This window comes from Cuculus canorus, chromosome 4, assembly GCF_017976375.1.
Source record: "Cuculus canorus isolate bCucCan1 chromosome 4, bCucCan1.pri, whole genome shotgun sequence".
NCBI lineage: Eukaryota > Metazoa > Chordata > Aves > Cuculiformes > Cuculidae > Cuculus > Cuculus canorus.
Window position 1 is genome coordinate 50,745,800 of NC_071404.1, and position 24,458 is coordinate 50,770,257.

At 39.1% G+C, this 24,458-nt stretch overlaps 1 protein-coding gene across 6 annotated transcripts in view; it reads left to right on the forward strand.

The window, feature by feature from the left end:
* The window catches only part of LOC104060906 (melanopsin), a 45,852-nt gene that overhangs the window by 10,524 nt on the left and 10,870 nt on the right, over window positions 1-24,458 (forward strand). For 5 of the 6 annotated variants that reach the window (XM_054066087.1, XM_054066088.1, XM_054066086.1 and 2 more), the window contains exons 2-10: window positions 3,999-4,141; window positions 5,988-6,121; window positions 7,454-7,657; window positions 8,088-8,259; window positions 10,048-10,203; window positions 11,295-11,402; window positions 17,008-17,182; window positions 19,577-19,660; window positions 21,287-21,436. In XM_054066087.1, coding sequence (XP_053922062.1) covers window positions 4,008-4,141; window positions 5,988-6,121; window positions 7,454-7,657; window positions 8,088-8,259; window positions 10,048-10,203; window positions 11,295-11,402; window positions 17,008-17,182; window positions 19,577-19,660; window positions 21,287-21,436 — 1,317 coding nt within the window. In that variant the 5' untranslated portion in view covers window positions 3,999-4,007. Of the gene's footprint in view, window positions 1-3,998; window positions 4,142-5,987; window positions 6,122-7,453; window positions 7,658-8,087; window positions 8,260-10,047; window positions 10,204-11,294; window positions 11,403-17,007; window positions 17,183-19,576; window positions 19,661-21,286; window positions 21,437-21,913; window positions 22,001-24,458 lie in introns of all 6 variants that reach the window. The other variant, XR_008449781.1, reaches the window with a different exon arrangement.

The following is a 24,458-nucleotide window of genomic DNA, read 5'->3' on the forward strand; positions in this document are numbered from 1 at the left end:
TAGGACCACAAATGGTGGGAGGCAAACCAGCCTCGGGGGAAAAACAGACAGGTGAACTTACTTAGCATGAGCTCATAAAAAGTTGCTTCACTCTTTACAGATTCAGTAAATAAATAAAAAATAAATAAAATAAATTTTTAATTATGCTGAATACAAATAAAAAAATGCCATCCTTTATTATCTCTATCTTAAACCACATCATTAAAGAGAAAGAGCCAGATTGTGGCTTAATCATAACAGGTTTTGCATTCTATATTATGTGGCTGTGATGATACTGAGGAAAAATAAACACAATTTATCGAGATAGGTATGCTGAATCCAGAGCAGCATCACTATGGAAGTGAAACAGCTGGAGCTGGGCGAGCATCCCACAGCACAGCTTTTAACCCTGTACGTATTATGATTGCATTCCCAGTAAGTCCAGGTTCACTGTTAATGAAATGAAAAATAATAGCCTAAAGCATAGCTGCACAGTGTATTCTGGCAGATAGAGACTGGTGGCATGAGATGGGTACAAAATCCACGCTTTGCTAAGCCTAAATGGCATAACTCATCCACTAGTATATACTGATTTTTTGCTGATTCATAACAGCTGTCATTTACCATTCATCATTTTAGGGGTGAAAGAAGCTAATGTAACCCAGTAAAACACAACAGCGAGGATACCTAATGAAACCTGCTGCACTTAGCTACTGTCCTGGTTACTAAGTCATTGGTAAAGATTTGTAATAGTTATGTCAGTTTTCTTGGGTTGGAAAGAGTCGCAGCAACTTGGAATATTCTCCTATAGTTTAATTCTATTCTTACTACTCAGTAAGAATAGAATTAACTCAGTAACTAAAAATACAAAAAAATCCATAGAGTGGTAACAGCTTTTGAGAATATCAGCAAAAAAACCCCAACCTTTCTCATTAGAGCTTGTCACCAAGCTTAGAGGTTTTTTCGTATTTCTAGTCCTCATTTTCATACAGTAAAATATTTACATTATCAAGTGTTCAGCATGTTAATAAAAATTACCAAAAAGGCCAGCTTCTCAGAGATGTTGTTATAGGAAAAGAGAAAAAGCTTAAAATCCCTAAATATCTTAAAACCTTGATAATAATAATTTTGTCTCCATTTGAGTGTTAAGAGCCTGTATTCAAAAAGCAGTATTTATTCAACAGAGTAGATCTTGAATTCTCAATCTTAAGAGTATTTATTTTTTTATTTAAAAAAATTAAAAAAATATATAAAACCAATTTTTATTATTTGATTTTAAATTTTTCTTAAATCTTTCTTCTTTAAGTTTTCTGTTGTGAAATTATGCCAAATTAGTGAAATTAATGCTATGACTAAAATAAAATATAAATGGGTTTTGATTAACCTGCAGCTATTTGGACTAATTTAGCCTGTTTTATTTAGAAATCTCCACTAATTTAATGATATAATTTTTAATACACAAGCATAGATGTGCACATTTATCATCTTAGATCCAAATTACAGTGTTATAAATGTTTTTCTGTCTTCAGCAGCTTGCCACTTTTCATAGAGCTGGATGCCTGCCACATCCTGCTGTCTCAGAGTAACACTGATAGAGTGAATAAGTAGTCATCTTTTAATTCAGATCTTAAAGTTCTTACTGCTATTTACATCGCAGCAAAAGCTGCCATGATATTTTATGGATGCCTCTGAAGGTAAGATCCCTTCTCCAAAGCCTGTGCAATCTAAACATCTCTCACTTTATCTTCTTGCTGAGATTTCATGCTTTGTGTAATCCCCAGCATTCATTGCCTTCCAAGTTCCGATCTGTAAGCAACAACAGTTTATATACCATCCAGCAATGTCAGCACACTGTAATCTGAGTTTACAAATGTGTCTCATAAGACATTTCTCAGCTTTTGACACAGCTCACCGCCCCTGACTGAGTAAACGAGGCCAAAACGTCCAAGTCAGCTTCTCTTCGGCACAGATATAAGGAGACACTTTTGGGTGTGAAATTCATAGTCCATTTCTCAAATGACTTTTTGCAACAGTGAGTTCCAATATGATAATGTAAAGCTTAACAGATATGTCAGGCAAGCAATACTTGCCTTGAATTATAACATCTATACTCCTTTTATAAAATAACCCTCTACATAAAGGTAAATCCTGAACATACCTAACAGATAAGTTGGAAGGTAAGAAAAAAAGGCTCCTTTTTGTTTCTTCCTGTTTTAGCCTCTTCGGTATGCATTGCCAGAAACAAGGTAGAGTCCTGATTCGGTGCACACATGCTGTTAAGAAGATTAAGTTTGCAGGAAGAGGAAAGGAGTTTATCATGGTTAATTGCATGCCGAGGCAGCCTTGCTTTGAAAGCATGGCACAGACTGTGCCTGGTGTCACCAAACAGCCGTAGCTGCTTTTCCTCACTGAGACGCCTTTCCATGCACTGTCTGCTCTTAGAATACCTCTCACATCTTCTTCAAGGGTAAATGCTTCACAGAATGACATTTTTTCTTGTGGTTTAATCACCAGGAATGGCAGTAACAGCTCCCTGGTGCAGTAAGCACCAGCAGATTCTCCGTTTCATTTCTTTCTGCTTTTACAGTGATGTTGTATCATGTTGGTGGTAGCCATCCTATGATGAATGAAGTCTGTGAAACCACTGAGAAAACTTGAAAACAGCTTTCTTCTTTGAAGCCATAGCTTTTGTAGCATTTACAACATTATTTTAGCAGCAGGAACTTTGCTGTCACCATTTCTGCTCGAAACCCACTGTTTCATGGATGCTCAGGATGTGCTATGTGTATCACCAAATGCAAGGTGTCTCGGGGAGAACCCCGGTGGTATTGCATAGTTAAGGGATAATGCCCACATCTAGAACAGCTGTATAAGGAAGGAAATGCAGTGTGTGCATTTCACAGCTGAGTAAGGAATACTAGAAGGGAGAAAGCAGAAGCAGCAGTACAGGTAATTAGGAGCTATGAGAAAAGAAGAGAAAGGCTGTTATCATATTTTTTAAATGGCAGCTTAAATACTACCAGTGGGGTGATAGTTATCACCTTGAACCTATTCTGCCACCCAGCTCTTCTCCTGCAGGCTGAAATCAGCCTTGTCCTACACCCTGCACATCACTGAGCTGCACAGCGGCAAAAACGTGGCAATGAAAAGCAGTTCCACAGCTGTGACAAGGTGCTGTACCTTTGAATAAGCTGTCCAGAAATGATTGCATGTGTGAGCGCTCTGTGTGACTTAGCTGCTTCTGACTTGGTGAATAAGAATCTCCGTCAGGCACGTTTGGACTCTTCTCATTGGTAACGCTAATGAGAGCCGAGTGGATTAGTTGTAGGCTACCCTGCTGCAGAATTTAGCCAGAGATTATTCTGAATTTGTTTTAAAAAAAATTTAGAGAATTGGTGGGGTTTTATTTATGTGCTGGAGATAGAGGGCAGTGAGAGAGGCATCAAGACTGTTGAACATATTTGTGCTTACACTGGTGATGCTGTTGCTGTTGTTTTACCTCCAGTCTCCTGCCTTTTCAGTGAGGAATTCGCAGATTTTGTAGAATTAAGTCAGTGGATAGGGACCTTGGGGAGGCTTGGAGGATTTAACATTTCTAAGTGTGGGATTTGATATCAGTGCTCCTAATAAAATCCTAATAAAATATGACAAGCTATTCCTTGTTGAACTGAAGGTTGTTTTGTCACTCAGTTCTGTGCCCCAAAGTGCAGCACGTACCCAGAGTGATTTTTATACCAGCACGTCTTTGCCTTTTTCACATAATTGCAAGTTCCTTAATTTTTTTTTCTAGTCTGTTTTCCCTTCTGTTTTTTAAACATAAATATGCACTGTTAAATAAATGAAGGTTCCTTGAGAGAAACTTGATTACAGGGGATATATAAACGATGCAGAGATGTGTATTTGATTTGTACAACTGTGGAAGCAAATAATCTGTCTTCCTTCTATGGGCAGAGCACATGTTCTCTGGAATAAGTGTCCTGAATACACTAAGTTCTCCTTTTCCTCTGTTTTCCATTCAGGGTCTGAACATGGGCACCCAGCCATACACTGCAACCAAGGAAGAGATCCCTGACTATGTTCTATACACCGTAGGATCATGTGTGCTCGTTATTGGCTCCATTGGCATCATTGGAAACCTGCTAGTGCTCTATGCGTTTTACAGGTACAAACACCCCTTTTACAGTTAATCTCACTGGTCTTGAGTTTTCTGTGTGCCTGTGTGCAGATGTTCTGCAATAGTTTCCTCTTGGACTAAATCTCCAAGCAAAGGCTGATGAATGGCATCGTATAGGGGAAGGCAACACACCACCACACCACCTCGCCTTTACTAAGTGTAAATTCGTTGTGTTTTAAGGAATCAAAGAAAATGAGAAAATAAATACTGTGTTCTATAAACAGTTTTAGTGAAAACCTTGAAGAAGAGTTTAATGCTTTTAATTATAGAAACAGCAGACTTCTTCACTAACCCTGTTGAGAATTTACTTGGCAAAGACTGACACTCTTTCCATCAACCCAGATGCCCTCGAAGGACCAAGAAAGCAACACACTACATGAAATGAGCTCATGCCATCAGCGTATTCCTTGCTTCAGGCAGATAATAGGATTTCTGTCAGTTTGTGGTCTCTCTTAGCTTGTGACAGTGTAACAGACAGCCAGAACTACTGCAGCCAGAGTATGCAAAACTCTCATGAAAAAATGTAGTAGTCTTCTGTCCCACTCTATAATGCTGGGTTTCCAAATCCTTCTTGCTCACTATTTGCTGCTATCAGGTATGGTGACACAGAAAAGGCTTACAGTGCTAGAAACACTGGTGGGATTATGAACCAAGCACTAGTTTCCTTTTCTTAAATATTTAAGGCAAATAAATTAGTTATTTTGAATACCTGGCTTTTAATATGAGATAGAGGAGAAATTGAATTCCCTGTAACTGTAGATATCTTAACAATTCTTAAAGGAATTGCAAGCTCTCCATTTTTCCTGAAATTTATTTGTTTTAGCTGGTGTAATAAAAGCATTAAATTATCACATTAGGAAAACATCCATAGGCAAGCAAACAACTGCAAAGATGTGAACTCTGCACCCTCTCTCTCATCCAGTTGTTGCAGCCAGTTGTGAGACCCAAGATTTTGTTAGAAATACAGAAGCATGGAGATTACTTTCTCAATTTCTTCCTCCCTGTGTCTCCCAGAGTGTGCCAATCACCTCTTTTTGTATATGTACCCAATGCTGTGAAAAGTCCTGAATTCAAACTCCCACGTAGCAAAACTCCTTATTTTGCCATGCAACTGATACAGTGGTTCACATTGAGAGACTGATAGTTCAGTATTACACCTTCTCAGTATATCCCTCAAAGGTGAAGGTGTGAGTTTTAAGGTAGACTTGGGTGAGCTGAACTCACGAACTGATTTAACTTTCCTAGTGGGACGTAATATTTGATCAGAACAAGAAGGGCGTATACAAACAAATAACCCCAAGTAAAAGTGAGAAGTTCTTTATCATGGTACCTGTATCTTTATTCATCTTAAGCAGAGACAAGGGTAATCTTGAATACAAGCTGAAAGTTATTTAGGAGGGTCTGCCTCCAGATATCCCTAGGAGACAAGGCTACATGAGGTAGTTAGATGTAGGAAAAAAAAAAAAACCTTGAAGTGATGTTTCTTTTCTTTGGATAAACTTGCAGACTGACTGCTCCTTTCACGCTCCTTATAGTGGCATTTGATGTCACCTGTTCATCTGCAGCCAAGTGCTTACAAAAAATATGGGTTTTTTTCAAATCACTCCACATGCTTTGCGTGTGCCATAAAACAATCCCTTTTATCTCCCCTGCCATGGTCAGTCATTGTTTTGAAATGTCTGACTACACTTAGCTGCAGTAATTGACTGATGATTGGCAATTGGTTGACTGCAAATAACCACTGATTCCAGTCTTGATACTATTTGTTTATACTAGTAAGTAAAGTTACCTGATTATTCACTCTATAAACCCATGTATTTTTCATTTTTTTAAGCAACAAGAAGCTGAGGACACCTCAAAACTACTTTATAATGAATTTGGCTGTGAGTGACTTCCTGATGTCGGCTTCTCAGGCACCCGTGTGTTTTGTCAACAGCTTGCACAGAGACTGGATACTCGGGGATATAGGTATTTTGAACACTAATTTGGAAGTCACCAGCTCTACGCAGTCTGCAGCTTATTTTAGCCATAACAATCTTGCCTTGTGCCATAGAGACAGCAGCACAAGATTCTTGAGTGACAACCCAGGTTCTTAACATCATCAGTCAATACGATGACATATGGGTTTGTGCTATAGGTTTGGTTCTTTCATCTTACTTATTTTGGAATGGAAGAAGCCAGCATCAGCATGTATCATGTTACCCTTTTTTGTAGGCGCAGATATTATGAATGCAGATAGGTAGAAAAGTTTTATCAAGTCATAAATATATTTTTCTATATTAGTTTAAGAGAGAGTTAATATTTTTATTGAGAAACACATGTTGATATCCATTAGAATACTCCTAGGAATCTCACAATTAATTAAGACATTTAAATAATGATAACTGAGGACTTTCTGCGAATTTAAGCTCTTTACTTTCCAACTCTTTAGGTTGAGGACGTCTTCAGACTTGCTCATCCCCTTAGATAAAATCACCTGCCATCTTAATTTGTTTAGTGTAAATCATAATGCAGCTACAAAAGAAGACATTGACTTGGATTGGGTGGGATTTGGTCCTCAATTGCAGGTTACTTACAAAGACTTCAGAAGAAGTCTGCTTTAAGGTTGAATCTGGTATTTCAACAGTCTCCCATGGGCAGTTGTCTAGAACCACACAGGGCGAGACAAGATCTCAAAAGATGCCTGGTAATTTGACACAGGTTATTTAATCAAATTAAAGACAGTGTAACTCAACAAGTTTTCATCTGTTAGAGCAATGTTTGAATGCAAAGAGGGGAAAAAGACCTGTTTCATATAAAAAATTATCAAGTTTGTTTTTTTTTTTAAGTTCTGCTATTAGATACAGGAGGTGGAGCTACGTTTTACAGCTGGTCTTTTAGCCAACAAATATAAATCACTTTTTAAACCATACAAACTAAAGTAATGTCTTTAACCATCCATTCGTCATTAGCAGACAGATATCTGCTGCAGCCTTTTAAGATCAATATATTGGGCAACGGGCCAGGAAAATGTAACTTTAATTAGATTGGATTTTCTTTGAGGCAGTTTTCCATTGACAAAAGGTTCCCGCAGTAAAGAATAGGACTTGTTAAATACATAATTTTGTATTTTATTAAGATTTTATTTTTCTCTAGTAAACTAACTAATAAATAACTATGACATTGTGAGGCTAAGAAAATTCTTCTAATGGGAGAGAAGTTCCGATCCAGGAAAAAATTGGTGGGGTTTATCAGGTCAGACTCTGAAAGAAAACGTGTTTCTTTTAAGAAAATTCCTGACATTGCCATTTTCTGCTTCAGGCTGTGACTTGTATGCTTTCTGTGGGGCACTCTTTGGAATAACCTCAATGATGACTTTATTAGCTATTTCTGTCGACCGCTACCTTGTGATCACTAGGCCCCTGCGATCCATACAGTGGACTTCAAAGAAACGCACTATGCAGATCATCGCCATTGTGTGGCTGTACTCATTGGGATGGAGCACGGCTCCACTCTTCGGGTGGAGTATGTTGTTTGTTCTCTATCTCCTCTACTGTTCCCTACGTGGTTTGTTTTAGCCTTGATCAGGGTGTAAAAATTGGGAATTTTTATAAGTTCTTGCATAGATGCCTAGCCACCACCTGATGGTTTGTTGTCACATTGTGAATCTGCATCTAGTGCAGTGCAGATACCCTTCTCCCCCTTGCCCTCAGGTTGTATTCAAGCAGAACAAGTTACAGATGGATTATTAGGCTTATTTGAGAGTCTGGCAGTCAGGACCTCCCCTTCACGTGTACACGCATATTCTCAGATCACATGTGTAATACAGCCAGCATAGATCTTGAAGACTATGTATACAGTACAGGGTTTATTTTAAGTGCTCAGTTGTTGGATCAGCAACTGTGCAAGGTTTGGTTGTACGTGTGAATAATAATGTATTCCATGTATTTCATAGGTTCCTATGTGCCTGAGGGCTTGATGATATCCTGTACATGGGACTATGTAACCTACTCCCCTGCAAACAGAAGTTACACCATGATTTTATGTTGCTGCGTGTTTTTTATTCCCCTCATAATAATATTCCATTGCTATTTATTCATGTTTCTGGCCATAAGACGTACTGGCAGGTAAGTAATGTAGCTGAAGTAAGTAAATCTCCCTTTTCTTGTATTAGAAGAACTCCTCAATTTCTTTACCTGCAGAAAAATCTGAATCAAAAATCAGTCTAAATAGAAATTGGAAATAAAAAATCATTAATAGATGTAACTGGAGAATGGTTTTGCGAATGTAAAAACCAGAATGGATATATGTATTTTGGAGTAGGGAAAGAAGTCTCTGGTGTTTCTAATCTTATCCTAGAGTGTGATAACTCATAGTGCATCAGGTAATTTGATAGTTTGGATTATTTGTGTTTCAAATTTGCCTTACAAGGAGCATAGTCCTTGTGTATTCCAGCACAGCTTTCAGCCACAAGGGATAATAAATAGCATATACCAATGAGGGCATCATCTGCCTTTGAGCTGCTCTGTAAATGTAACAGTCCTTATATTTTTTGACAGCTTTATTTAAGGCAGACATTCCAGAAAACCTTGTGGTTCACTCAAGCATCACAACTGCACGCACAATATCTGTCTATGCTTGTTCAGACGCTTATTTTATTTCCATATTCTTGGTCTATATTTGAAATAAAAAAAATCAGCAGGGTGTTAGATCAGTAAAGTAACTTCATTCTGTAAGTTATTTTTCTCCTAATGAGCACATGACTTATCTTTGGATTAATCCAATGCCAGCTCACAGTGTCATCGGCTCTGATAGTTTTTCTCTGCGCCTACCTGCAGGCACTTGTTGAATTAATTTAGATTCACAAGGCTAAATTCCATTTTTACAAGCATGTTTACCTATATGCCTAAATTGAAGTTCTTACTGAACTCTATTTTTGGCCTTGGTCTTGTTTTTTATTGTGCTTTGTGTATGTATATTGGTAAAAATCAAAGGAACAAAGAATGCATCCTTAAAACAGTGGTGTCTTATACACCTGTAAAGCACAGTGGCCACAAGATTTTTCTATGCCTTTTGCTCACTGATACAATAAACTCACTTTACAAGTATGTTCACTGTGCACCAGGAAGCAGTTTCTTCCCCTCCTCGCTGGTAATTACGGTCTTCAGCCTGAAATATGGTCATTTCACAACACTGATATGTAAAACCATTTTTTTTCTATGCTGAATTACAAAAAATGCTAAACCATATAAATGTTTTTTTAATGAAGTGAGGGGTGTTTGCCTCTTGTGAGAAGAGAATTTGATGGCTCAATTTTTGGAAAAAAATATTAAAAAGGCTTGTTGTACTGCACCCTGAAAATACTTTTCTCCACTGAGTAAATCTGCAGGGAACTAAAAATGTTCCCATAAGCATTTGGGTCCAAGTTCCTCAGAGTAGTCAGGTTATTCCAGCACATGTTACGCCATGAGCTGGAATCTCTGCAAGCTGTACATCCCTTGAAAATGAAAAACCATAGGATTACATTTTTCCATCCAACTGTACCTTTGCTTGCTCTACCTCTGAGAGCAATGAAGGGCAAGGCGTATGAATTTCTTCACCCTCTGAAGCTAAAACCTTCCTTGTGTTAGGATAAGGAAATGGCAGCCCTGTCCTATAGTCCCAGGCTTCTTCTGGCTCAGTCACAAAGGCAAAAAAAACTAAACCAGAATGCCTGGGATCATTTTCTGATATTAACTACTTTCTAGAGATTTTAAATATCAGAAGACAAAAGAAGAGTTAGATCAGGGAAAGATGAGATGTGCTTCATTTTCCGTGATGCTAAGAGCATCACGTTGCTGAGAGCAACATTAGAGATGTTGCACCTCACTTTTTCATCCTCCAGCTGATGCATCTGTATTTTTTTCTCCTCACAGAGATGTTCAAAGGCTGGGGTCCTGCAGCCGGAACTCCTACCTTTCTCAGTCCATGAAGAATGAATGGAAACTGGCAAAAATTGCTTTTGTGGTCATCATTGTGTTTGTCTTGTCCTGGTCTCCTTATGCTTGTGTCACCTTGATTGCCTGGGCAGGGTGAGTGGAAATGTAATCCAAAGAGCATGGGTTATTCTGAAATATAACAAGAAAGGGTTTTAAATAATTATTACATTAGAGGTGATACGGCATTTCTGAACATGTTCTTGTGGATAAAGCCAGAAAAGGGCTTATTTCTCCATGTATTTTAAAACTATTATGGCTTTTTGTCTGCATTCTTGGTATGCATTGTTTCCTCTCCCCCATGATACTTTCTTTGTAAGAACTAGAGGAGTTACTTCTTTTCTCTGCTAATACTTGTTCTCTCAAGAAGCTTCCTCCATAAACTACTGCCTCTGACAGAGGGCAGAAAAGAGATTATATTTCCTGATATTCATCCCTGAGCTCCCATCACGCTCCAACTGCTGTCCGCTCAAAAGGTATCTGTCGCATATTCTTCATTTCAAGGTCAGGTTGGATAGAGCTTTGAGCAAACTCGTCTAGTGAAAGATGTCCCTGCCCTTGGCAGAGAGATTGGACTAGATGGTCTTTAAATGTCCCTTCTTACCCAAAGCATCCTGTGAAGCTATGAGACTAGTTGTGGTTATTCTATGCTGACGACGATCCCATGTGGCTGACTGTGGGAATTAAAGTCAAGAGGAGAATATTCGATTCAAACCACTGCCAGTCCTCTCTTTTTTCTGCAGTGTTTTCAACAGAGTCATTGATACCCATTACTGTAAAGCATAGATGTTGCACTTAAGATTTCTAGATTTGATTCTGGTTTCTTTTTTTATCACTAATTCCCTTTGCCCAGATGGTCACAATGAAACTTGCTTTAGTGGGGGTTTAGCATTTTTCTTGCCGTGTGTGGAAAAAGGGAATGTGATTCTTTGTGTTCCTGGTCATCCTCAAATAGATAACTAAGTACTTGCATGTCTTTCAACTTCTCCAAATGAATGAAACCAAGTATGCACTGTCAAATGCAAACCTTTCATCTGAGCAAAGAATGCATTTCAATTAATTAATGTTCCAGGGGTATTTCTTGTAAAGAGATCACAGCACTAAAACAGTCAAAAAGTGTAATATGTTTTAGTATTTTATTATAAATCCATAGCATAACTGTATGTCATGTTTTTACTTTCTTTTAGTAAAGGCAACACCCTAACACCATACTCCAAATCTGTGCCAGCAGTTATTGCCAAAGCTTCTGCAATCTACAACCCCATCATATATGCAATAATTCACCCAAGATACAGGTACAGTAAATATATAGGTATGTGTATAACTGTACATGTAAATGTATTTTTTACAATGAGTGAACTACCCTCACTCCCTCAGACTCACCCCATGCAGTGCGCGCTCCCACCCCGACCACCCCATGGTGGGATCCACGTAGTCAGTCCCTGCACCGTGTCCACCTGGTACAGGGCAGCCCAGACTGTGCATGGAACTACAGACACAAACCCAGGCATAGCCAGCGGAGAACAGTCCCTCTCTTCACCTTTCTTCCTACTCACAACCCTGTTTTGTCCTACACGATGCCATGACTGAGAGGAGGAGGTGATGCTCAGGGACACCTTTTGCCATATCAGGGGTTGCCACTAAAGAGCACTCTCCGGATAATAGGTCTCAACCAGCAAGGCTAAAAAATCACTTCATCACCAATTTAAGAAGCTCTGTATGCATACATTCAACATTTGGTTTTCTGAAGCACTGAAGTTATTTACATCAGCTTCAGTACTAATGTAAACTAGTTGCTGGTCTTTAGGGGAGAAGCTCTTTAAGAAACAAACAGGATTTTTGTTGAAGTTCTGTGCTAAATGAGAGCTGTAGGAAGCCAGTAATCCAGACAGAGCTCCCTGCAAATGAGAAATACTTCTAAATATGCTGAAAATACTGCTTTTTCTATTAGCAGGATTTCTAACTTTGGTCAACAAATATTTGCCTTCAAATAGCAAACATTTCTGAAGTATCCCACTTTGTAGGAAGAACTCTCCTTCGAAGGCTCAGTTTTTATATTTGTTTCTTATAGTCGTTACAGGCAAAATCTTTTCCATTTATCTTTTTAAAAAATACTAGCTTTGACTAAAAACAAAAGTTTCACACTATACTGATGTGATTCACTGAGCAAAATGTGATGCTGATCACTTCTCTGAAACATTTCAGTGTTTATTAGCAGATAATAAATATTTGTGGGCCTATGCCTTCATAATCAAATTATTTTACATTTTCATTCTACTTATTATTAGATACCAATTACTGGATACTTTAAATCAGAAAACTATGCAACCCAACACAGTTTCACAAATATGCAAACACTATTCAGTCTCAATAAGCTGCATGATTAGACAACTTCTCTTTCATTTTATTTCCTCCTCAATTCCTTCATAGACAGTGAAGGAGTTTCTGAACTGAAAGGTATGAATTCTGCTTTTTTATCCAGGCCTTCTAAATGCAGTAAGGAGTAAGGGATAGAAAGTATAAATATAACTTGTTCCCACAGAGTAGATGATTAGCAAGGTAATAATGCATTGTAAAGAAAGATTTTCATACTGTCACCTTGATGGGAAACCTACAAGATTAGGTGAATAGAATGATAATTAAATATGCCATAGAAGAAATTCCTCCAAAGAATCAGAGACTTTTCTCTTCACAGAAGGTCCATTATAATCTCATTTAATAGCTTCTTTAGAGCTCTCAAGCATCCTACCTGGTGTCCAGAGACCAGCTCAACCTCTCCCAACATTTAGGCAAAGTATGAGAAGGAACCACCTTGCATTTCAGAAAGGTCACCTGCTCTTTGAGCTATATAGGGTCTGGAGAGATGAATACTGTGGGCACACTAAAAAGTTTATATGTTCTGTCGTGTGGTACTAGAAGGATTTACAAGGTACTTTTGCAAGGGAATAAGCTGGTGTGGTGTTCTACTGAACGGTCTCAAACATGGGCAAACTTACCCGGCACTTCCCAGGCACAATGCAAGCTAAAACTTTTTTTTTCTTTTTTAGTCAATATTTTATTTAGAATTTATTTATTTAGAATCTGTCTTCTTAGATTCAGCTGAGAAAGTTGATTTCCAAAAATCCAGCAAAAATATTTGGGGTTGTGTGATGGTGTCATTTGTAAGGGTTTTCTGTTTGTTCGATCTAAGGACAGAGTTACAACTCTCTTGCGTTCTCAGCACTGTCTCCAGCAACCTCTTTAAAACATCACAGCAATACATGTATAAGAAAATATACCTCACATAGAAGATACAGCTCGGAGCTTGCAATTTCTTCCCTCAATGTGTTTTTGAAACATTGACAGTGAAAAGTACTTTATTATATAAAAGGAGAAATGCTTGTAAAAGAACTGTTATTCAGTATATCGCTAGACCTTTTCTGCAATATTTTCAAAGTTTGTCAACCACAAAGGGATGCTGCATCAAAACTTCAGGCGACACACAGGTATGCTTTGGTAATAAATGTGATAAATGTAGAATTGCCACTAGATGGCACGGTTAGTCATACGAACGAGGTTTGTCCTGCCCATGAAGGTCTGATAGGTTATACTGCCTGAAAATTAGGATGTGGGAGCTGCAAAGAGTTCCTTGTTTTGAGTGTCTGATGAATAAAAGTATGGCTGTATGAAGAGTTAAAGCTTCTCAGAAGGCTGATGGAAATGTATACAGAAATGGTGAAAACATATATTTTGTTTCAAACTGCCAGCTATCTTCTCTGCACCGTTTTGCATATTCCAAAAATCTGAGTCCATCTTAGCTTTTGAATATTGCAGAGGATTTTACTTGATAATAAGAGAATGACAACTCTACAATGGCTTGCAGAAGTTCAGTGAGAAGTTTTGCATGGTTAGGTGACGTGTTATGAACCTAGTATTTTTTCCTGACCCAAAGCTGTCGTGTCTGTATTAATTTTGCAAGGTCAAGTGACTGTTTTCAAAACAGATACTATGCAATGAACTACTACAATTAGGTTTTTTTTCTACCAACATTAACTTCTCCAAGTAAGGATGTATTAAGAAAAAGGCTGGAGTCCACAAAAGGATTTCAGAGACTCTCTCAAAACAGGGGGGAGCGAGGTGTTCTTGCTTACTAATTTGTATTGCTAGACATATCAACAAGAGAAGTATTTATGCAGTTACTTTGAAGACATTTTATAGACGTAGGAGTCATCCAGTCAGGAATGGAAGTAAAGTTGAGTCCCTTGTGATGAATCAAACATGCAGTTTCAAAACAGTAAAAGCAGCTACAGGACACCAAGTCAGCTGGTGACAATATGTTGTCAGGACCAATTTTGCTTAAATGGTGAATAATGAATATGTATGTAAAGATTAGAGAACCTGAATGACTTCCAAATCTTTTAATAATTCACATTATTCCTTGAACCTAATTTATCCAATGGTAGATAAATGTGCCAGTCTGTTCAGGCCCAAGACTTAAGTCTTTAGGGGAGGGATGAATTGCTATTTCATATTGGAACCATGGAATTGGGTTAAACCTCAGTTCTTTTCCAAACCTTTCTAGAAAGAGGCACTGACCAATCAGGATCTAAAGAGTTCAGATGTGGCTCAAACAGATGATATAATGCTACCAAAGCAAGTTGGTTTTTTTGCACAGAGGCCTGCTGTTGCTGCATCTTAACACCCAAACCCTAAAGCAATGAAAGCACATTATAATGAATGTAACTGAAAATGTGATAGTGACTTTTGTGCTGCCACTTGGTTTTTAAGAACTAGTCTGATACGTTAATTGTTGTATAACCCCTGCCCACCCTCTCCTCACTACTATGAAGAAAAAAACTAGTTGTCTCCCTGACAGGTATCACTGGAGGTAACAAATGTGAGTATGTAAGGAAAGGTATGCCGTTTTAATTATTAAACGCTCTTTTGGGGGGGGAAGGAAGTTTTCACTCCATTAACAACCTGTAAATGAGCTGTAGAGAGCATTGCCTGACTGTTGTCAGAGTTATTGCAGAAACTTCCTTAGATTTTGGAAGTTTTAGGTTTTATAATATTTGTTCATAGCAAATGGGGAAATTTTGTATCTGCATGTTTCCCAGTTGCTCTCAAGTGAAGCACAATTTTACAAAAATGTTTTGTTCAAAACTGTTCCATCATAAATAACTGAATAATCACAAATAATTTTGGCTTGCAGTATTTTCTCAAGAAGTTATTTGCAATTATTTCATATTTGACTTTGGATGATCTATTTCAGAAGATTATAGAAGTATCATTACTTAAGCACTTCAAGTTCATACCTATTTTGCATTTCATGTGTACAGTATTAAAACCACCTTCAAAATCTGAACTTTCATCTCAGCCCACAAAATGTCCCTCAATATTCCTCCCAAATATATGTAACATTGAAACTTTGGTCCCTCAAAACTTCAAATATGTTCTTATGTTGTCCTTGAAATTTCACCATCAGAGATACATTTCTTGAACCTTCAATGTGAGGAGGTCTCCACATGAAATCCCACAAAATAAACAGAATAGTATGTTTTACACCTGCTCGAAGTTATTGAATAGTTTATGTCCCCAGGTAGGCTGTAAGAGACTACAAAAGCTATGTCTGTGTCTAGGGGAAGCGGTTCAACTTCTCAGCTGGTGAAAAAGGCTGGCAGCTGCTTTTTCAGCACCAACCTGAGCCCTTCAACCTGAAAATTAACTCCTAGGGGGCTGGCATTCTGCCATATTGTATAAAACCTTGCTGATCCTCCAAACTTTTTATTTTATGCCCATTGACTCTTTTTTTTGTTGTTTTTTATCCTGCACTGTGTGGGCAGCCTGCTGCAGCCCTAAGCAGCTCAGTGGGGCTCTATCAGCTCACTGTCAGCCATCCCTGCAGGATCAGGAATGATAGTGTGGGCAGAAAGCTTTCTTCAGTCCTTGTCTCCACTGTAGGCACAGAGCTGCTTATTCAGTTGCTTTTGAAGTTAGAGAAGAAAGATACACAGAAGTCTGGTGTACTGAGAGTAGTGATGATGCCAAATATGGGGGTTTTGTGATGGTGGATTTCAATATGCATCGTCTTGACTTGCATCCAGTATAAAGTCAATATAATAACATCTTCCATTGAACTGTAAGTCCCACATATCGGTTATTTCCCACACGCCTTGTTGCTGCCTCCCTTCTTGACTTACTCATTTATTTCTGTGCCAGTATTATTAATAGCTTCATCTCTTGGGCTGAAATAATGGATGGGGTAGCACTGGGGTAGCACATATGCATCAGTCTGCCAATCCTCGGCAGCGGGGAGGAGCAAGGCCAGCTGGTAACACACAGAGGAGGCTCTTGGGCTGGGGCTGGGGCCAGAAGGAATAGACTCATCCAGACATTACTGAGATTATCGTTTAGTGAGTAAGGCAGGGTTTAAGTTCTTTGGATCTTAGACATCCTTCTCCTCTGCACTTGTACGGAGTGTTAATTCCTGACAGGAGTTTACAGGAACTACCATGATCCAAATAAATAACGATATCTGATTCTTTTAGCTCTCTCCCCCTTCCTTTTTTCCACTTGTCCCATGCTTTTGCACCTTTGTACTAGCTAAGCTGAAAGTATTCTGGGTTAACCTTTTAACTGAATCACAAGCAATCGTTTACTTCAAGATGTTTGCAATTACCCACGTACTTCCCCGTGCAGCTCTGTGATGCATGTTTTGATTAGAGGCCTAGAAGCCACTTGCTGTTTTCTTTTAACCTGTTGAGTAGTTCCTAGTAGATCTATCACGCTGTTTCCATGTAGTCTTGGAATCAAAACAGAAGCTGTGTGGAGATTTTGGAAAATGTTACTTTCATGTCTTGATTTAAAAAGCTACATCACCAATATGCCATTTGGTCTTTTTCTTCTCTCGGTGTCCTTCAGAAAAACCATCCACAATGCTGTTCCGTGTTTAAGGTTCTTAATACGAATATCGAAGAATGACCTCCTGAGAAGCTCTATAAATGAATCGTCATTCCGGACCTCTCTCTCTAGCCACCAGTCTCTTGCTGGCAGGACCAAGAGCATTTGTGTTTCATCAGTTTCCACTGGAGAAGCTGTAAGTGTTTTCCTGTTTCTGTGAAGTAAAGCGAGTGTAATGTTTCTCTGACTCCCAAAATAAGTGATTCTATAAATACATATTCAAAATTAGAAAATGGAAAAGAGGATGGAGGTACTACATTTTATGGGTCATGTGAGGTCTTTTCTGCAAAGCCTTTCTGGGGGTTCATACATGATGTTTTCTAATCAGAAAAAGCATCCAGACCAGCATATATGCATGGTTCAGATGCTTATTGCGACCATGGATGTTCAGGTTAAGTCTTTAATTTGAATAAAAAGAGCCATTGTTAGGCACTTCCCATGTGACCAATCACTTTCTATAATCTAGTATGGGAGGGGGCTGGGGGACAGCAAAAGATTCTCTCATCCAAAGTTTTCCAACCAACCCAAAGGCTGTCTTTTTATTTTAAAGGAAGCCCATTTTCTGTAGACAGGAATTTTTTAAATTGTTTTCCATGGATTTTAACTATGAAGAGTGTAAGATTCCCGCACCTGGAGTGAGGTGGTGTGTTTTCTAAGCAGTGTACTCCAAGCCTCAGTAAGACTGGTGGTCTCACTGAGGCATGGTGTGACAAAGCAGTTGACTACACCATGGAGGATTTTCCTAGGGAAAAGTCATAGGTTAGACACTCAAGACATTTGTAACTTGTCATTTTGGTTTACATTTGAGGTAAAAAAGGTGCAGTGAGCCCTTTCTCTCCTTCCTGACCAAGCAGAAACCAGATCTCATAGCAGTAGGACTGGAGAAGTTAGAAATAAAAGGGTACTTGGTTCTTCACAGCCTCTCTCAGCATGACTTCTCGTGCCCCTATAAGTCACAAGAAGCTGGCTTTGCCCACAGAGATGCTGGGAAGGTGGCTGCTGGGAGAGGGATGACAGCTGCAGCAGTAGCTGGGCTGGTGCTGGACCTGCACTGCTCCATGCTCAACTCGAGCATAAGACCCCTCCCAGAGCAATGGCTGCAGTCGGTAGCCTTTCTTGGAGGTATAAATCGCCATGACTGGCTAAGTAGCAGACTTGGGTGTCCTCTTGAGCCAGGTGGCAGCGGCCTTAGCAAGGACTGGGCTCAGTTACTCAGTACTGTAACCTGCAAGTTGCTGCTTTCAGGGTGCTGTCATTGACAGTCACACCATGAAGCTACATTTCAGTGAAATTGTAGCTATGTTGAGTATTTTTGGGAAGCCTGGAATCCTTGATTTGGAAATGGACCTAGGACCACCAGGGAAACCAGCAGAAACTCTGTACCATTCTCATATACAATAATTTTGCATAGAATTTTCTACCTGAGAATGGAAGTTGCTTCTTTCAGATATCAGCACCAGGGAGACAGCTGAACTTTTTTAAATGGTAAGGCAAACACACCTGAGGAAAAAATGCACTGTTCACTGGGAAAGCAAGCAGTCCCAACCAATGCCAGCACTGTGCCCAGGGTGCTGAAAAGAAATTCAGGCCTTCTGCCTGTGAAATTGATAAGTAGAACAGAAAAAGCACTTGAAGTGCCTGACAGCAAGGCTTACTGCCTGAGCCCTAATGAAAAGAAATCTCTCCCAATACAAAAGACAAGTTACTCTACAGTCCGTACTGCTGCCTGTCTAGCACATTACCAATAGAACTGCATCAGGTAGGCTTCCAATTAAAATGAGTAACCACACTTTACTGGGTAGGCTCAGCCCTACAGCTTGTGAGGTTGTGAACTGTTTGGGCATAAGGACCCTCTTCCACTTGGTAACAGTACACCATGCATCCCAGCAGTGTTCCCAGCTATCACTAAACAGCCTACAGGTTACTGTGTTACAGACAAGTAATAATGATGATCATAAAAGATGACAAATTAACTTTAAATGGGATGCATTTCGTCATTCACTATTAGCAGGTGTTTAAATACCATGCAATGGATAAGCTACTTCTCAGGAGAGATCTGGTCTAGAAGTCACAACCTTTTTCTATACAGTGTCATAAAATACATCTACCATAAAAATTCTTGTAAGTTAAAACCATAAACAGAAAAGTGAAAAGCTTCTTTTAGCCTGGACAAAGCCTTTTTTAGCATACTGTCTTTCAGATCTGAGCCCAAGTGATTTTGCAGTCTCTGATGGGACTCTTGTGGAGTTTGGTGCTAATACACTACACTGCAGAGCACAAGGGTCCCCAAAGTTGCTTGCCTATGCTCCCATAGTCTTCTGGGCATGGAGAACACTTTCATGTTTATCTGGTTATTGCTATATTGCGTCAAAAGACCTTAATGAGACATAAAATGTGACTCACTTTGTATGGGCTATGAAATGTAGCATTTCTCTTGGCTCTTGTAGATATAAATAAATGCATAAATATTTCTGTTGTAATGTAAATTAAAATGATTTAATCTATCCTGCTGACTTAATTCTATTCACAGACCACTGATGCAATGATGCATGAGACCACCAACCGTAATGATTTCATAAACTGTAAAATATCCAAATTATCCTTGCAACACGAGGTTAGTATATGCAATATGCTAATATCCTATTATTTTTTAATAAGTGTATTTTGTGGGGGACTGTTTAACAACCTGACCAAACAGAGCATCCATACATATCTGTATCCTCCTTGAGATCATGGATACTACCTGTCTGCTTACACTTGTGCCTCATTCACTGGTTATAGGTAGCACAGGTAGCGCCATGGAAATATATTGGCATAGTTTAAAACAGGGAGACTCCTCATTTGCTTATTTCTAACCTTTTTGCCCCTTTCACCTTCTAATTTTCCTTGACTTAATCATTATTCCTAAATTCTCTCCCCATTAATCCTGTTTGATGTCAAATGCTGTAATTTCTGCTGGATAACCCATCCTGATCCAAGAAGGTTTCTGTTCTTTATTTTTGGCCACTAGTTGGTTTTGGTTTATTTAGATTAGCAGGTTATGGTGTGCGTTTGGTTGGGGCTGGCATTTAAAGAGATGGGATAATGTGAATAAGAGGCTTCAGCCTTTGTCACTTGTGTTTGGCAGTCTCAAATAAAATACCTGCTGTTAGCAATGTGCAGTAGCATCTTTTGCTGAGTTAACGCAGACAAAGGTAATTGTTCTTGGGGCAACTGACTGCTCAGTGCAGCTGTCCAGTAGCTGCAGAAATAAAAGCTAATTTCAACAACTCTCGCATGACAGCAGCACCAAGTGAAATCTTGGAATGCTCCAATAAAATATTGCCAGGCAGGAATGACATCAGCAACACTGTAAAATTAGACACAAATGTTGCCACCAACACTTTCGTCTTTGTGTTACATGCATGATAGTGTAGGAAGCCATCATATTTATGAGCTACAAGAAGTTGTATTTCCAATTTGATTCTACAAGGGAGGAGAAATAGACAGGTGGCAATACATATGCATATGAGCAAGGAGATGCAGTAGAATTATGCACTAGCTTCCCAATTGTGAGGAGCCTTATCCATCTATCCATATCTAAAAGCTGGTATGGAAAATAGTGGAATGATCTCATCATCAGTACTCAATCAGAAAGTCACCACAAAGCTGAGCATGACGGATGGCCTCTGCCCAAGCCTATAAATGGAACAGTATGGTTGCAATATCATGATTGTGCTCCATTACTTGCATACTGTTGGAAAATCAGTGAAGGCCCCACCAGTTGCCTCCCATCCACTAGTGACAGTTCAGAGAATCAGCAAGCTTGTTGGGCTTGAGAAGCCCTGAGCATTCTGGATATCCACTGGTATCTATACCAATGTGGTTTTGGATCTGTGTACATTCATGGTTTTGGACCAGCTGATCATCACTTAGAAAGCCATAAGGCCTTTAGACTTAGGTGCTATGCAGCTATAAGCATAGCACAAACAATGAGAAAGAAAAGGGTGAAAAACATCCTGGTGAAAAGAGATGAACTAATTTTTCATTATTTCAAAGATTTTTTTTTTAGTTGAGAAAAATAGTCCAAAGTAAGTGACAAGATTAACAGCCAAGCCTGTCCCCAGGAGAATTTTAAGTGCAAGACCTGCGTTAGAACAACTTTAGTTTTCTGTAACTGCGCATGGTTTCTGCTAGAGTTTGAGAACTTTCTGAATTTAAGAAAGAATGTAACTGTCTGAAATCCATCATTTGTTATTAGACCTGGAGCGATGTAGATCTTGACCCTGTAGAGCCAGTTCATAAGAAACTACAGCCTCGCCGAAGTCATTCTTTCTCAACAAGTCTGAGACAGAAGAAGAGAGATCTGCTCCCAAAGACCTGCAGCTGTGATACAGCAACTGCAGAAAAAGTAAGGAAAAAAGTCTCTGCTGGGGATTTTCCATTTGACTGTTAATCTTGCTACAGTACATCATCTCTGGAATAAGAATTTAGCCTTTGTACCCATCTGTTTCATCCATACACTTTATTAATACTGATTCCAATGTCCTCTTCGTCCTTGCTGTTATTTCATTTTTTTTTACTAATGAGAATTTCAATAATGCCGTATTAACTTTTTTCACTGATAAGTTGCCTGTTTTGGAAGACCAGTATCGGCTCATTGCTCTAAAGCTGCATCAATCACAGTCTGTATCATCAAGTGTAAGAAGTTGACTTCTTAGCCTGTTTGTTTACCCCAGCTCTGGTTCCTCCCATTCTGACCATCATGTCCACATTGTGGCAGCCTCCTTTTATTACAAAATTAGCGCTGCAAAGCAGAGTTTGACGTGATAGAAGCCACCCTTTTTATTCTTTTCAGTGTACATTAAAATGTTTTATTTTTGTTGAGGGGGAAGACAAGAAAGAAACTCCCATTTCTCCCTAAGGGTGGGAGAGTCTGGCAGCTGCCACCCTTCCCTCACTGAAAGAGAAGACGGTGAGTACTCAGCGCATCTTCTGTGGATGCATCACACCCATTGCCCAAACTGCTGAGGTTTGGTGTCATGCTATTGAAGAGCACCATTCCCTGAGGAACTGCTGTGAATGAGAGCACTAGGTCACCCGCAAGTCAGCTTCTGCCAGAACTGTAACACCAATTTCAAAATGAGTATTTGTATGGGTGGCATGATGCCAAGCGTATGCCTGTGCTGCATTTTCAAGAAAAGGAAGGATTTACAGGCCCTTGCCTGTGACTGGACTGAGTAGCACCTACACTTTGATGGCAGCACCCTTTCATGGGGTTACTTTAGTGTGTGTAATCGAACACCCACACCCTGGGCAGCTATAGCATCTGCTTCTGTCTCCTGTGCTGCCCTCCAGCTCTGAGGGGAATTGTCTTGAGACAGCGTAGTTTAAATCAGGAGATGTTCCGGAAACGTCCAGCCACCTGATGACCTGGTCCGTCCCTGCATGCATTTGCCCTGTCTTCTTTCATGTTTCTCCTTAAGACGAAATGGTTCTGAGAAGCTATAGTCTTTTCCTATAACTGTTGTGAATAGTACTGATGGAAAAATAGTGGCTTCAAATGTGGTAGTATGCAACATGGGCTACTGCCCACCTCCACTGCTCTCCATTGTGTCCAAGTTTATAGGCAAGTAGCAAAGATAAAAGACTATCTCCAGGTGCTGGAGAACCAGTGGCTTTCAGTCTTGCAAGGAAGTATAAGAAACATAAATCTGAGGTGACCTGCAAAAAAGTTTTCAGTAATCAAATAAATATTTCTGTATTCTGAAATTTAGTAACTGCATAGCCCTCTAGAAGGCTCAAATGCTATGCTTTGATTTAGGATGACATCTGTTGGATTATTCTGAATAGTAATCTTTTAACAGAGTACCTTCACGCTGAGGCTTTCAGTGGTGTTCACTGAGATGTATGGAGTTTATTTACACTGAATGGTCAAAGCCTCATTCTCAATATTTTTGGCAAAGATTCCTGTGTGGTGTGAAGGTCCTAAGCTAAATGCATGCATATTCATTCTATAAGAATAAATTTTCATTTGTCAATCTCAATTAGAGTGTTTCACTATGAGGCCACCCATTTATCCTTAAAAAATTCCAGCCAACACTAAAGAAAACTCCACCGCATTTTTAAATATTTATTTAAGATTTTAATAGCGTTACTGGATTATCTATGACTGAATTCTAGTTATGGCACTTCCAAAATTCTCACGTGTAGAAATATAAGCGTGAATTTGGTGAAAGGTCACCTAACATTTTGATTGAACAAAACATTAATTTTTTTGCAGGAAAAGAATCTTATCTTTCGTTCTCTTTCTTTAAGAGGACCATCCTTACACCTAAAAAAAGTTATATACCTCTGAGTTCTTTTCACTGACTGAGACCGAGACTCCTTAATGCACTGCTGCAGATGGGTTGCTAAAAAAAAAGAAAAGGAAACCCTCAAGTGAAAGCAAAAAAAGCTAATCAATATGTCCTGGGCGTGGTGCTTTCTAGAGCATAAAAACTCATGGAACTGGTTTCTGTGCTACCATGAAGATATGATCCAGCCCTATGACTTACTGTAGTTAGTTAGGGTAGTAACAGGCTTAATGTAGACTAATATAGGGAAATCTGGTGTGGCAGTGAAGAGCCCTCCCGAAAGGGAGGCATTCAAATGCAGGAATGTGTTACATGCAGGAATATGTTACGAGGATATGATTGGTTTGGATACTTGATTTCAAAGGACAGTTGCCAAGTGTGCTCTGTGCATCCAGGTTTTGTGTTAAGGGAATTACCTGGCATGAAAGCTATTAAAACATATCTTGAAATTGGTGTCCTGCCCACTGAGCCATATCCAAAAGAAACCCATCGTGCTGCTGTGGTGAAAACAGCACTTGAAGCAGGGTGGAGTGGATGTAGGGGTTTTTTTGCCTTCTGTTGGTAACATTGGTTTGGAAGAACAGACTTTTCTTCTCTGTCACATTGATTTAAACCACTTTTTTTTTAGCACATTGTGCTTCCCTCTACTTGAGTAGGCAGAGTGGCTGGAGAAATTGTTACCAGCAGGGTTTGGTGAAGGGTTTCTGTTTGTGGAATAGAATTACACAATACTTCAGAATATAGCAGTATCTTTTTGAAACACAAACAGACAGGGAGAGCTAGAGATGGAGAGAAACTAAATATTATGATATTTCTTAAAAAAAAATTGTGTGAAAAATGAATGTTTAAGGTTTTGTTTGTAAAATCTGACTAGACCTATGCAGTACAATAACATATTCTGCAAAACTACTTCTTAAGACTGAGATGACCCTTAAATGTCAAAAAAAAGTATTCCCTGTTTGAGTTAAAGGAACCATTTATTTTGAGGTATAAAGGCAATATCACAGGTCACAGAATAGGTGGAGACAAAGGGGGTCATGATTGTCCATGCTGGGCTGTAATCATGCTAGAAACTGG